The sequence below is a fragment of the Apaloderma vittatum genome, unplaced genomic scaffold (assembly GCF_000703405.1).
Source record: "Apaloderma vittatum isolate BGI_N311 unplaced genomic scaffold, ASM70340v1 scaffold3889, whole genome shotgun sequence".
In the NCBI taxonomy this organism is placed as follows: Eukaryota; Metazoa; Chordata; class Aves; order Trogoniformes; family Trogonidae; genus Apaloderma; species Apaloderma vittatum.
This window is the reverse complement of record NW_009734476.1, coordinates 4,554-17,315: the sequence shown is the minus strand read 5'-3', so window position 1 is coordinate 17,315 and position 12,762 is coordinate 4,554. Positions and strand designations below refer to the sequence as shown.

Below are 12,762 nucleotides of genomic sequence, written 5' to 3'. Positions count from 1 at the left end.
CTCAGATAGTCGCTTTGCTCAGAAAGCTGCCTTTAAAAGGGTATGGCCCACTGACCTATAGCCACACATGCCAAGTGACAGCAGACCCGGAGAAAGGTGACAGCAGACCCAGAGAAAGGTTTACAGGCTGAGCTGTTTCTGCTATGGCAGCACGCGCCCAGCTGGCCACAGAGTTTGAAGAGGTTTATCTTGCATAACACTGGCTAGAGCTGTGTTTCCAGAAGCCCCAAAGTTTTAAACAGCCCCTTGTTGCTAGCAGGAGGCAAAGACTGACAAAATATGAAGCACTGTAAAGTAATCTGAAGGAGTCCAAGCCATCTACACGTACCAATGCTTTTGAAAAACTTGGTTTCCTTCACACGCAGCATATCAGAAGTGAGTTACTCAAACAGCAACATGACATGAAGTCCCCACATTTCATGTCAACAATCTTAGAGTCAAATATTCATCTCGAGTGTTCTGAATGAAAAGCCTCAGGTGATGAGTAATTTGTGACAGTTCTATGCCCAAAACCTTCAGTTTGTCATTTCACATCCCACACAAAATCTTGCCGTACAACAGCTTGTTGTATCAGACATTTTTATTTGCTGTATTGCCCAAGTGTACAAATACTGAATGTAGTTATAAATTCAAAATATATTGTAGTATAAATCTGTCTGGGAAGTGGAATGTTAAGATACTCACTTTATAAAATTACTACACTTTGATAAGTCACTCCCACTTGCAAGTTTTAAGCATATCAGGGCTACAAAGAGACAGAAGAGACAAATTATGATCCCACAAAAAAAGGAGTTCTCAGAAAACATTTTCTGGTAGATGAAGTCAGTCAACAGCAAATTGGTTTCTTACATTTGACCCATTTTGAGTTATCAGCCAACAGGATGTTAGCTCAATCCAGACAGTTCATATACAATTTGGCCCTCATTTGACCAAGTCAATGTATCACTATCAACATATTTAAGTATTAGTCAAATAGAATCTCAGTGAAAATATTTATTTTAAGCTAATGAAGTCAAGCCAATAAGTTGCCCCTGGCCAGTGAGTGCAATTGATGCTTTTTTCACATTTTCAGGATAAGGCGCCTCAGTTCTTGAACAAGTCAATACAGCTTTGCAGGAGAGACACATTGTTCTGGAAAGGAAGAGAATTAGTTTCAGATGCGTATGACTGATAATTTAAATCTTGCCTTCCACAATGAAGTAGTAGGTCTGCTTCAGGATTCTGCAGCCTGTGACAATGCTGAAGAGGTTATACTGCAAAGATAAGCAACCAAGCAATAAAGCATCAAACCCAGATCATACAGTCTGCAATTTGCCTTTTCCTGCAGGCCTGCAACCACAACTCACTTTGTGGAAAGGAGAGAGGCAAGAACAGGGAGTTTATTGAAGTGGGCCGAACTAAGCAGTGTTGTCAAGTCTTTTATATGTCGTTCAAGCTCAGCACTAAAGTAGCTCCCCGTGACGAAAGCCAGGACTGACTCACAGGGAGTGGGAAATCACACTTTCCCTCTTCAAATGAAGCTGAGGATGCAGTTCTCTCTTCTTGCTTTGTCTCTACACTAAACTAACAGACCCTGTAACCCATGTACACTTTCCTGGATGAAGCTGACAGCACATGGTGCAGCTCTCTGCAGCCTGCTTCAAGCCTGCTCAGTACACCTTGGCAGAGGCTGTGACAAAGCTAGTGTCCCCCTTCACTGACAAGCCCAGTGAGATGGGCTGACAGCAAGATCACAAGCTACAGGATCTGCTCTCATAGCACTCAGGAACACCAAAAGCAGCAGCTGCCTCTAGATACAGGAGGGGTCAAATCCCAGAGGAGGCTGCCTGATGAGAAGTTACAGGAGCTGTTGTGTACTACCTGCAAAATTGAGACATCTCACATGCAGCGTAGCGGGCTGGTGTTCAAGGAGTGACAGGCTGAAAAAGCAGACTTTGTGCACCCGACAGACAAGACTGTCAGTGTGTTCTTTGTAGACACTACACCTACAGCTTTTCACTTCCTTTCCTTCCCTTCTTTGGACCTCAGCTGAAGAGGCCAGTTGTTATATTTTGCACTTCCTAGTTCTAAAGGGAACCCAGCAGATCTTCCAAGTTACACAGTACTCGGTTCTCTCAATCTATGTCTGTTAAATGTCAAAAAGAACGCACCTTCGCGTGCTTTATTTCCAGTTCTGCCATTTCAATTAGGTTTTTGCGGAACGCTGCTATTCTCTTCTGTTTGAAGCTCATCAGTTCTGTAGGGAAGAGAGAACGAAACAAAGATAAGACAGACATACAAACTGTGACTGAAGTTTCAGTAAAATTCCCTTCTTTTATATTGTCCAAAGATATCTAAGAACCAGCCTTTGGAACTCTGTATGAGGCACTAAGCTGTACTGAGACAGAGTAAAAGTCTGTTTGCACAGTTCCAAGATAACTAATTCAAAAGTCTGAGTAGTTACCTTGAGGTGAGGCTGTAAGCAAGAGTTCAGTCTGCAAAGCAAATACTAGGGGCTTATAATCAGTGTTGGTCTAGTATTGAAATTCCTCTACTTCAATCATTCTTAAAAAATATTTAGCTGCACTAACTCTACAGGCATCTATACTGCCCTGGGGACATCCAGATACTTGCTTCAGGAGAGTATTCAGAAGCCTTCAGTAGCTAAAGGCCAGATAGTGACCTGGACTGCATTAAGATCTGCCTTCAGCATAAATACAGCAAAGCCTTTTTTACCTTGTTTTGCAGATTCTGAAATCTTCTCAAACTTCTGACAACAATCCTGTTGATGTGCTTCAGCCAGCCTGACATCCTTGCTCTTTAGTCTGGCTTTATCTAAAGCTTTGTTCGAGTTTTCATAGTCGACAAGAGCCCTTGTACGCCTGTATAGAAGATCCTGAAAGTAGACAGGAACAGCACAAAGGCTTAAGAAGACCACTTCTCAAATTGAGGTTACACCTACCTTAGCAGCAGGAGGTTTCACTTCTTTCAGCACCAGATTCTGCTTCTTCCAACAAGCTATTATAACCTGCTACGCTCTTGGCATTGCAACAAGAGCCTTTCACCAGCTGAGCATCAAATTTTTGGGACAGTCATTTGTACCTTAGTCAAGGCAGAAGGCTACTGTAGGCATCGCTTCTTCCCTGAAACCAGCTTTATTCTCCTACAAGGCAGGCCTCTCCACTAAGGAGGAACAGAACTTCCTGAATATCCCCAGTCTATTTCTAAGTAAGGGATGCACTATCGTTTGTTGGAGATCTGACAGTTTGACCCAAGCTCTCTACTAAACTGGACACAAGAAGCAGTACAGGGCTCAGCATCAATTCCTTTCAAATCCAGCAGCAGTAGTCTTAATATCTAAATAGCAGCACACCACAAAGAGGGAGCCTGTAGCAAATGCTCCAGGGTACACGACATTAGATATATGGCACTAGATGAAGAGGCCCAGACACCATTTCTCATGGCCACCCCCTTGCCAAGTCAAATATTGATTAGAAAAAAAGAGTTGTGGGCAAGGCTTTTGCAGCTAGATCAATCTACCAAATCCCTCTTGGAAGGCCAGACTCCAGCAGTCTTCACATGTTACCACATTCATGATGAAGTATTTCCATAGTTGGTATTTACTTCAAGTTTTTTTAACCATCAGTGGTTTCACTGACAATTCGTGAGTACTGAGGCAGAGGAAGGGTTAGAATGCTGCTGCAGACTCAAATTCAGTTTCACTCTAACTTAGAGAAATTTGAAGCATTCTTCCTCTTTACATGCCAAAATAAAACAAAAGCAGCTATTTAAGATCTCTGACCAGTAAGAGAGCTGGACTGCAGCTAGCCAATATTTCTATATTTTGCTGTGGTTTCAGAGTGTCAGGTTTTTCAGACAAAAGGTCCATCTTCCTGTTGTCTTACAGCACAAAAAATACCACGAGTGAGTCACGATGGCCATAATAAAATTAAGCTTAAAAAAAACAAAACAAACCCTAAACAACTGTTCTTACCTTAGCAGCTTCTATATTGAGCATGTAGTATCTCAGCAGTTCAGACAGCTTTAGGTCTTCATCAGATGAAACTCTACTCTCTACCTTCTGCAGAAAAGATCAGAGAGTTGGTACGTAAGAAGAAATAGCAACATCCAGATTCAGATATTCTTTTTTTGCCTCCACAAAGCTTCTCTTACCCTTAGTTTCTCAAAGAGCTCAGCAACTTTCAACAAGTACCTAAGGGAAACAAAATAAAAATGCATAAACATGTTTTAGATACTTCTTAGTCTGATAAATGCCAGGATCAATTGGCAGGAATCCAAAAAGCTAAAGGCTAGTGTTTAGTCCTGCATACAGACTCAGACAAGGGCACGAAAAAAACCCTCAGGATTAAGCAAAGACCTGGACAAATGACTCAGTGCAAGAGGTGCTGGAGTCCAGTCTAATAGACCAGTATGGTTGAGCAGCTAAACACCATTTAAAGAAATAATACTGACCTCCAGAGCATAAAGGTCTTGTGGAGAATTTCCCTGCTGCTGCCCTCCAGGAGGGAAGGACTATCTTGTTTGTTCAGCTATATACTGTTTTAACAGGGTCTTGTAAATTGACAGCCAAGTTTAGAGAGGTGAAAGAATTCACCTCAGAAAAAGGTGACTAGGTTTCCATAGCTTAAAAAACCTAGAACTCTAGAACTTCAAAGATGCAGAAGACAGTAGAGGCCTACTGCAAGCTGTGGTTGTATTTAACAACACATTAGAACACAGATGCATAACCCCTTTCTCATTCTCAGGAGTTTGTGATCTTAAAAAAAAAAAAAAACATATATCAAGGAGACTTCTGTTTAGAAGGAGCTTTGATGACCACAGCATCATTCAGCTCTAGGGCACAACTGCCAAAAGATCAGTTAGTTAAGGTCAGATGCAATTCCAAGTCTTAGGTCTGCTACACCAGGAGCATCAGAGAAAAGAAAGTTTCAAGGCCACTTGAAATTCAAAAAACCTTAAACTAGCTGACTCAATCCCCTGGATTTTACAGAAGGAACCTGATATTTCCAGACTCTATATATGTTTATGAACACATAGAATTGTTTACTTTTTGATAACTGTAGGTTCTTCTAATGCCAGGCTGTTTAAGCAAGCTGAAGTATAAATATAGTCATCCGCAACATCTGCAAGAACAAGACAAGGTTTTCAGGCTGAAATCAGCAAGACTGCAAGGTCTTTAGAAAGGTCTTTGAAAGGATTCACTTTTATGAGATCTTGTCATCTTATCTGCTTTTGCACATGCATCCTTGATTCTGTTGTAGTAGTTTACAAGAAAAGTCTTCTCTTGCTCAAAAAAGTCTTCTACGTCCTGAAAGAGAGTATGACCTGTTAAAGTCAAAGTTAGTAACATGACTGCAGAATACAAGCTCTTCCCTATTTGGGGAAGGGTCAAAGAAATAACCACAGCCTACTGAGCATCAGGCCCATCAATCTCTACTGAAGACAAGGGTTCAAGATAAGGTCCTGACAAGACAAGTCATTTACAAACTGAGTAATTTACAAGCTTGCTTCATATCTATACCAAGCATTATATACTCTAATGTTTCATGACATATTCAGACAGCAAGTCCATTAGGAAGAGCTACCAGGGCAACACAATAGAAAAGATGAAGCTGGACCAGTTACAGGAGTCTTTGGCATTTGATCTCGTACAGTGCAAGCAGAAACCCATAAATCACGTCTGTTCAGAACTCTAAAGTAGACAAAAGCCACAAGCATATTTGCTGAAGGTGTAATTCCTTCCCCCACTAGTATCAGGTGTTAAGGCAACTCCTCTGCAGTACACATCTAATTTTTAACAGCCTATAGCTTCAATGTCTTATTTCTACAGAAGTCAAAATTAATATATGCTACTTTGCCCAACCTGGGACAGCAGTAACAAGGAAAGTTAGCATTAGAAACTGAGCCTCACACACACCAAGCCTGGAGCACCTGTAACTGACTTCCCTGAAGCAGGAAGCAGAAACAATCAAGATCAGGACAAATGAAGGGGTAAACCAGCTGCCTTACCTTGACTCCAGAAAACAGGACTTCATCAGCACTCTTAACCACACTTTTTAAAAAGCCACCAAACATCTCTTTTGTGTTTTTCCTCCGAACACTCAGCTGCAACAGAGAGGCCAAGACAGCTTTACAGTTTCACTGAGAGGGCAAAAAACAAAGTGACTATTTTGACACTTGCAGTGTAGTAGCATCATTTATATCCAGCACATGACAGAGCAGGCTAGTTTCCAAGTTCTCCGTATTACCTGTATGAACTGTATGAAGATGGCTTGACTAAATGTTGTTAAACAGATTTTTTTGCCATTCTCAGAAAAAAACTAGTTTCCCCTTACATATCTTGGCTCAACACCTATCACTCCTAATTAGGTGTGACAAATGCTAACTGCAGCAGATGCTAACTTTAACACATACCAATTCTTCTCTTTTAGAACCATGAAACACATAGCACAGGCACACCTCAGTCATACTTGTTCTTAAGATAAAGACATACAAAGTTGGCTTCCTAAACAGCTTGACTAGAATTAAGAAACACTATGAGATTCATAGTAGAAAAAGGTCTAAAGGTCAGGCTTTCATCCTTTAATCATGTCACAGAAGTACTGGCAATATCTGCTTGCTGATGCTGCATGTAAATTTACATAACATTAACAATGCCCACATGAATTGAGAGCACTCCTAACACCCTGCCTCAGGGGAAGAAAAAAAAAAAGTCTTACATCCTGGTCATACTCCAAGAAAACATGAAAATTGTGATCTTTGCTGAGCACAGGATGAGAAGAAATTCGCTGAAGGAAGATTTCATGTGATGATACGGTCTTCTTGAAGACAGCGAGGTATTCACTGAAAGGAAAAACCAGACTGAGATCCTCTCTTGTACTGCCTTCAATATACAAAGAATTGATTTAAGTTTATCCAGTGCAAATATTCAACAACATGCATCTGGAATAGCTAGCTAGTGATAAAGAAGTTATTTACTATCTCTTTAGCTAGAAGTTTTCTAATTTGAGAGAAATTTTTCACCACTCCCCAGCTCCAGGATTGTAAAGATTATACAGCAGCAGACTCCTTTCAAAATAGTCACACTCAAGATCAGTTATCACCAAGTAACTTGCACACCCCCCACCCCCCCGGAGGCTCCTTTAAGTGCAGCCTTTGGCAGTAGACTCATTCTACTTACGCTTCTAGCTCTTGCTTCATTTTGGCAAACTCTTCTTTTGTCATAGACACTTCTCCTTCCCCTAGCTTCTGCATCTTCTCTCTGGGACCATCAAAGTCAGGCTTTGAAGGTGCTGGAGGTATCTAGCCAAGGAATTGGTTAGTGATAGATGCTGCAAATAAAGTTTCCAAAATTACTTGCAGTCTTCTCTGGAAGAAGGCCCTTTAGCCTTAGTCATGGCAAGCCTGCAAGGCCCTGCATCCAAGAATTCTAGGGGCATGTTGTTGTCTAGGTCCTTGTTTGCCCCTCCCAGCTCTGTGCTATCCCTGCCCCAGGAGGAAAAATCAATCAAAAGGAATCATATCTATAATCTACCCTGTAGCCAGCCACCTTCTGTGGGCCACAGGCCTCCTACAGAACCATGACAGGAAAAAAAAAAAAATACTGCATTTAATACAGTATTCTACTGTGTCATCTTCAAGCAGATATTAACATCAGAGTCAGGGACTCTCAGAACATGAAGCTTTTTTTTTTTTCTTCCTGCTCCAAGCTACATGGAAAGTTAACGTAGAGTCATACCAGTCCAGCTGGGAATTAAGGCAAAAGGAAACATAAGGAATACCCAGGTGATGAAACACTGATAATATTGGTAAAGCAGACTTCGTGCCCTTACTAGTATGCACTTTAAATTGCCAGTCTTTTGCTTAGAAGTACGTTTTTTAGGAAGCACTTACAATAAGTCCCGCATACTCTTCAGTTTCAGTGAGCGTATCATGCAGCCACACAAAATCTTCATGCTGCCTTGTAACTGAAAACTCTGGGCTTTGAAAAGCTGGCAGTGTAGTCTGGAAGAGAAGATATAGAAGCCCTACTGTTTTGTAAATTAGTGCTTTTAGAAACAGTTCTGTCCATTTCCAAAGGAAGCTATTTTGCCTAGTGAGAGCCTCGCCTACTCCCTTTTAGCTGAGCTGGCACTCATTTGAGAGCCTTACTACTATTTAAAGAAAAGACACTGTTGTGGAACAGCATTAATGTGGTTTATTTTGTGAAGTTTCACAGTAGCTGGTTTCCCCCACACCTACCCCTCAGCCTTCTGGTGTCAAGCTAGGATTCCTTAGCAAAGCTAATCTAGTGTATCAGCTACCTCAAACACTCTCTAAACAGAGACAAGTCTCAGGAAATTTTAAGTTTCTGTATGTGTAGACCCTTAGGTCACCTTTAATGGGAAAGCCTTCATCTAATTAGATTTCTTTCACTACGAAACCCATATTCACAGATATGTGCATTGCAAATAGAGATTACTTGCATAACATTAACGAAGACCTCTTTCCTGATCTTACCTTAGTATGCACAGTGAACTTCACTCTGTCCTTTTCACTTAGGGCATCAGGTATATCAATTTGGAGAGAAGGATCGACATTCAGGTCTACAGATACAGACCTCAGCTGCAACAAAATTCACAGTATAAGCTTTGGTCATGCACCAAGTGGGTTCAGTGAATCTAGACTGGTCGTCAGCTGTCAAAAAAGAACCACATTGCACTACACGGCTGCCTCCAGGAACAGAGCATAGGGACGAGCCTGACAACCTTGACACCACCTGCCCATCACCATGACAAGCCTTCCCTCGCACACACAGGAAAGCAAAAAAGGCTTGTTAGTTTGAAGAACCGGTTGTTAAGGGTTCACACCAGAGGTACTGGGGAATCTTCTCTCAAAAGAAGCATCCTCCTTTCCAATACTTCTCCAGCTTCTTTACTTGGAGCACATCAAGCCAAAGCCTATTATACCATTTAGAAGACAGCAACAACCCTAATATTCTCTCCTCGTTATCCTGTGCCTCCACAACATGTGGGAGAACAGCTTTTCAGAGCCTAATCTGCCAGAACTACTGCACATGTTCCAGGAGCTGTTCTGACAGCTGCAGAGGCTGCATTCTTTCTGCTCTTAGAAAAAGATGGGGCATGAAACCTTCAGGTTTCCATCAAGTCCAAGAGGCCAAAACAGGCCCCAAACCCAAGAACATTGTGGTACTGTCACTGCATATTTTTAATCATATTTTCAAGATACCTGACACCATGATGTTCATTGCTGTCAAAATGCACATTTGCTGCTAAAGAACACCCCAAAATGCTGGTACAAGAACCAGCCTCAAAGAGATCTGAACTTTGCTTTACAAAAAGCTATTTATTGCTTGTAACTGCAAGTTTCTTCCTCTCCTAAATTCAGGTTTTGTCTTATCCTTTCTAGACAGAGCTTTGTGTCTGGCAACACTTCAATATTACCGGTTTCCACTCAGAGCAGCTCAGAAAAGGTTTTCTGCACATGCTACATGAGGGACCCTTTGCAGGAGACCTCAAGAGCCTACCAGGTTCTTCAGTAAGACCAGGCTTGCCTTTCCAGCGCTTTACATGGGACTTAAGCAGAGACAGAATCTTCCTTCGCGGACTTAAATCTTCATTCCTGTAGCCTATATCCAGAATATGATTTCAACCACACTTAAACCTTTTCTAGAACAGTGGAACAGCCGTCTCAGTTGAAGATGCTGTAGGTTAGACATTCTCAAGCCAGTCCTACTGGAATTCCTTACAAGGACAGAACTTTCCAACTCAGAGCAGATGAGGCTTTGGTGTTCAACATGCCACTCTATTCTGGGAAGCACCCATACCTCACTCACGAATGGTTAAGATTCAAGTGTTGCCACCAGCCCATTTCTCCCCCGGTTTACAATTTTAACTTCCTTTAGCAAGTCATACTTCACTGCTTGTACCCAACCATTGAAGACAAATGGCTTCAATTTCCTACATGACCTCCAAAGCAAGCACTAAAGTTTAGACTTTTCCAGTATAGGTTATTAAGATTAATGCATGCATCCAGTTCTTACATCAAGTAGAATCACATACTTAGATATCAAGGAATAGGCTACGAGACGCTAGTGATCATCAGCTTCTGTCACCCATATTCCAGAAGCGTGAAGCAACCTCGGTCTGTCTCATTACAGTGGCTCCCAGGCTATGAAATCTGTCTTCTAAGAGGCTCTCCCTTTAGTGCTGCAGCCTAACAAGTCTCTCTTACTTTCTGCATAAGGGAGAAACTGCCAGAGATCAAGGTCACATCACAGGAAGTTTGCTCAAGAGCAATCATCAGAGCCAGGCTGATTCCCAGGGTTATCCTTCAGATAATTCTGAATGTCTCCCTGGGAAAACAAGCTAGAGAACCTGATCATGAATGATACTGTTCTGTCACTGCAGCATACTAGTGAGCAGATCCAGGCAGCCAGGAGCTTGCCCCTACCACCTGCTAAGCAAAACAAGCTTCAGCACCAAAGCAAATAGTGCCAGGCAGCATTTGAGCAATCCTGTCACATCAGAGAGTGTGAATGCCACCTTCAGCTCCTGTAAAGCTTCAGGAGAACTGTTGAGAGATTACCCTTTACAAGGTGAAGCTTTGCTTACAAAAGCTTTGGAAACTCCCTGCCTCCCAGTCTGGCCATCTGCATACTGCAGTCCAGATCTGGTAGATGACAAGTCTCTCCAGCCACCTGCAGAGGACACAGCTGTCAGCCCAGCATATGTTTGCCTCCATCCGGCCTGGCCCTGCCTAAGACTCCCACTAGCACTGATGGTCACTGCTGTCATCTGTGACCAGGCTCTCGTGTGTAAGTGAGAGACAGTTCACTCACTGAACCCTCATCCTTCCAACCACACTAAAACGACTTCTACCTGCTGCATATGAGCTGTTAGCTAGAGTTAGGAGGAGGTAGGTAAGAGACTTCTTAAAAGTCTTATGACTAAGGAAAAGGCCTTGCATGGAGCACACTGAGCTTCCCGTTCTGACTTCTGTAGGACTGAAAGCTTTTATCCCATCCTGGTTATTGCCTTGGCAACAAGCTAGGATGTTGAGAGTACAGAGTGAGCCCTGAAACACAGTTCTGAGCAGTTCCAGCACTGCTCACATCCAAATGGATGTAGCAGGACCCCAAACACTGTGCGGACTCCAACAGTACAGTCACTTCTCTCCAGTCATTCCATGGGACAGGGTATTATATTGCCCTACAGGCACGTGATTCTGGTATTTGTTAGGAAGGCACAGACCAAACAGCACAAAGGTGCATGGTTCAGAGGTCACTGACACTGGTTTAGGCAGAAGCTGCCCCATTCAGGCACTAGAGGAAGGACAGATAGAAGGCCACCATTCAGACACGAGTTTCAGAGGGAGCACAGCTCGCTGTCTGCTGCCAAATGAAAGAAAGACAAGTTGGTTGGTGTTTCCCAGCCAGATAACACCAGCAGCCAAAGCAGCGAGATGCAGACCCCAGTGTTCTGCATCCTGCTTACTTATCTTCACTGTCCAAACAGGATCAGCAGTGCTAACAATATGAACTGCTGAGTCTGGAAAGTACGATAAGCCAAAGGAAGCTGCTTCCTCTCAGCTAAACTAAGGAAAGGATTACACAAATCAGCCAGTCCTGAATTTGTGAACTTGCTTATTAAGTCTTGTAGAGAAAGTAACCCATGATTAGATGCTGTGCACAGACCTCTCCATGCCTAGCAGTCGCCTGCACAAGCGATGGGCAGGAATGGACACAAGATGGTACCGCTTTGCCCGATTAAAGCGATTCATGTGTCACAGGCATTTCTCCCCTGCACTACCACCAGAAACTGCAGAAGCAATAGGGCAAGAACAAAACCTAGAACTTCAATAAACCCCAGGAACGCTACTGCAGGAGAGCTTACTGCCCCAGCAGGGCCTTATTTATGCTGAAGCAATTGGGAGTCAGCAGCAGGGCTCAGCTCTGCACTCCAGAACACTATACACTACACATACAGGCCAAATTGTGCGACCAGTACAGAACAGGACAAGAGTCAAGAAACACCCCTTTACAGAGTGGTGGGATTCTGCCCCACAGGACTACATGAAGACACTCACTAAAAGAAAAATAATCTTGTACCTCTCCTACCCTAAACATCTGCTGTAAATGCACGTGACCCACTCTACACTTAAAGGCCACTGCAGGCTCAAACATTAAGCATATCACTGTTTGAAGACAGCACAGGATTAAGTGACTTCAACTTTGCTGAAGGCCGCACTCCTGAAATGTTATCTGGAGCCATATGAAAGCACTGGTCTGCTCTAGTCCTGTGAAGGTCACTGCAGGTTCCTCACTCAGGGCCACAGACCTTTAGGATTACACAATCCTGGCAGCAAGGCTCAGACTACAAAAATCATTCACACTACCTGACTTCAGGAGGATTACAGAAAGTGCTGGAGCAGCATTTCTTCACTAAACTGAAAGCAAGAAGGCCGTTCTTGTTGGCACAGCTCCACAGAGCACTAACCCAGGGAGCACCTAAAGCAGATGTTAACACACTGACCCTTGATCAACACAAGCACCAGCTCCTGCAGCATTAGCAGCTCAACATTCCAGACTTTATATTCCACCATGCCTCCTACACCCATCCTACTTTTTTTTCAGGAATGAAGACCAACTTGCTTGTGGTCACATGAATGCTGCACAGAGAATGGAGCTTTTACCTCCAGGCCCCAAGCTTGTTCCTTTATCACAGCAAGAACCCAACCCAATGCCTTGCCAGGAAACCACTC

The 12,762-nt window shown here is 42.9% G+C and overlaps 1 protein-coding gene across 1 annotated transcript; it reads right to left on the bottom strand.

Moving 5' to 3' along the window:
* Window positions 1–1,043: 1,043 nt before the first annotated feature.
* SNX5 (sorting nexin 5) lies at window positions 1,044–8,604 on the bottom strand. The gene is made up of 12 exons (XM_009876272.1): window positions 8,500–8,604; window positions 7,894–8,004; window positions 7,181–7,292; window positions 6,720–6,843; window positions 6,010–6,105; window positions 5,203–5,308; window positions 5,048–5,123; window positions 4,153–4,192; window positions 3,974–4,060; window positions 2,716–2,875; window positions 2,151–2,236; window positions 1,044–1,131 (listed from the first exon to the last, which is right to left on the bottom strand). The coding sequence occupies exons 3-12, from the start codon at window positions 7,252–7,254 to the stop codon at window positions 1,084–1,086; spliced, it is 897 nt and encodes a 298-aa protein (XP_009874574.1). The 5' UTR covers window positions 7,255–7,292; window positions 7,894–8,004; window positions 8,500–8,604; the 3' UTR covers window positions 1,044–1,083.
* Window positions 8,605–12,762: the final 4,158 nt, after the last annotated feature.

What these genes read in the sequence shown, in the direction of transcription:
- SNX5 (XM_009876272.1), bottom strand. Translation starts at nt 7,254, where the DNA reads ATGCAGAAGCTAGGGGAAGGAGAAGTGTCTATGACAAAAGAAGAGTTT. An exon ending in TCCTGTTTTCTGGAGTCAAG is followed by an intron (nt 5,309 to 6,009) that starts GTAAGGCAGCTG and finishes ACTCTCTTTCAG; the next exon opens with GACGTAGAAGACTTTTTTGA. An exon ending in TGGAAATAAAGCACGCGAAG is followed by an intron (nt 1,132 to 2,150) that starts GTGCGTTCTTTT and finishes CTTCCTTTCCAG; the next exon opens with AACAATGTGTCTCTCCTGCA.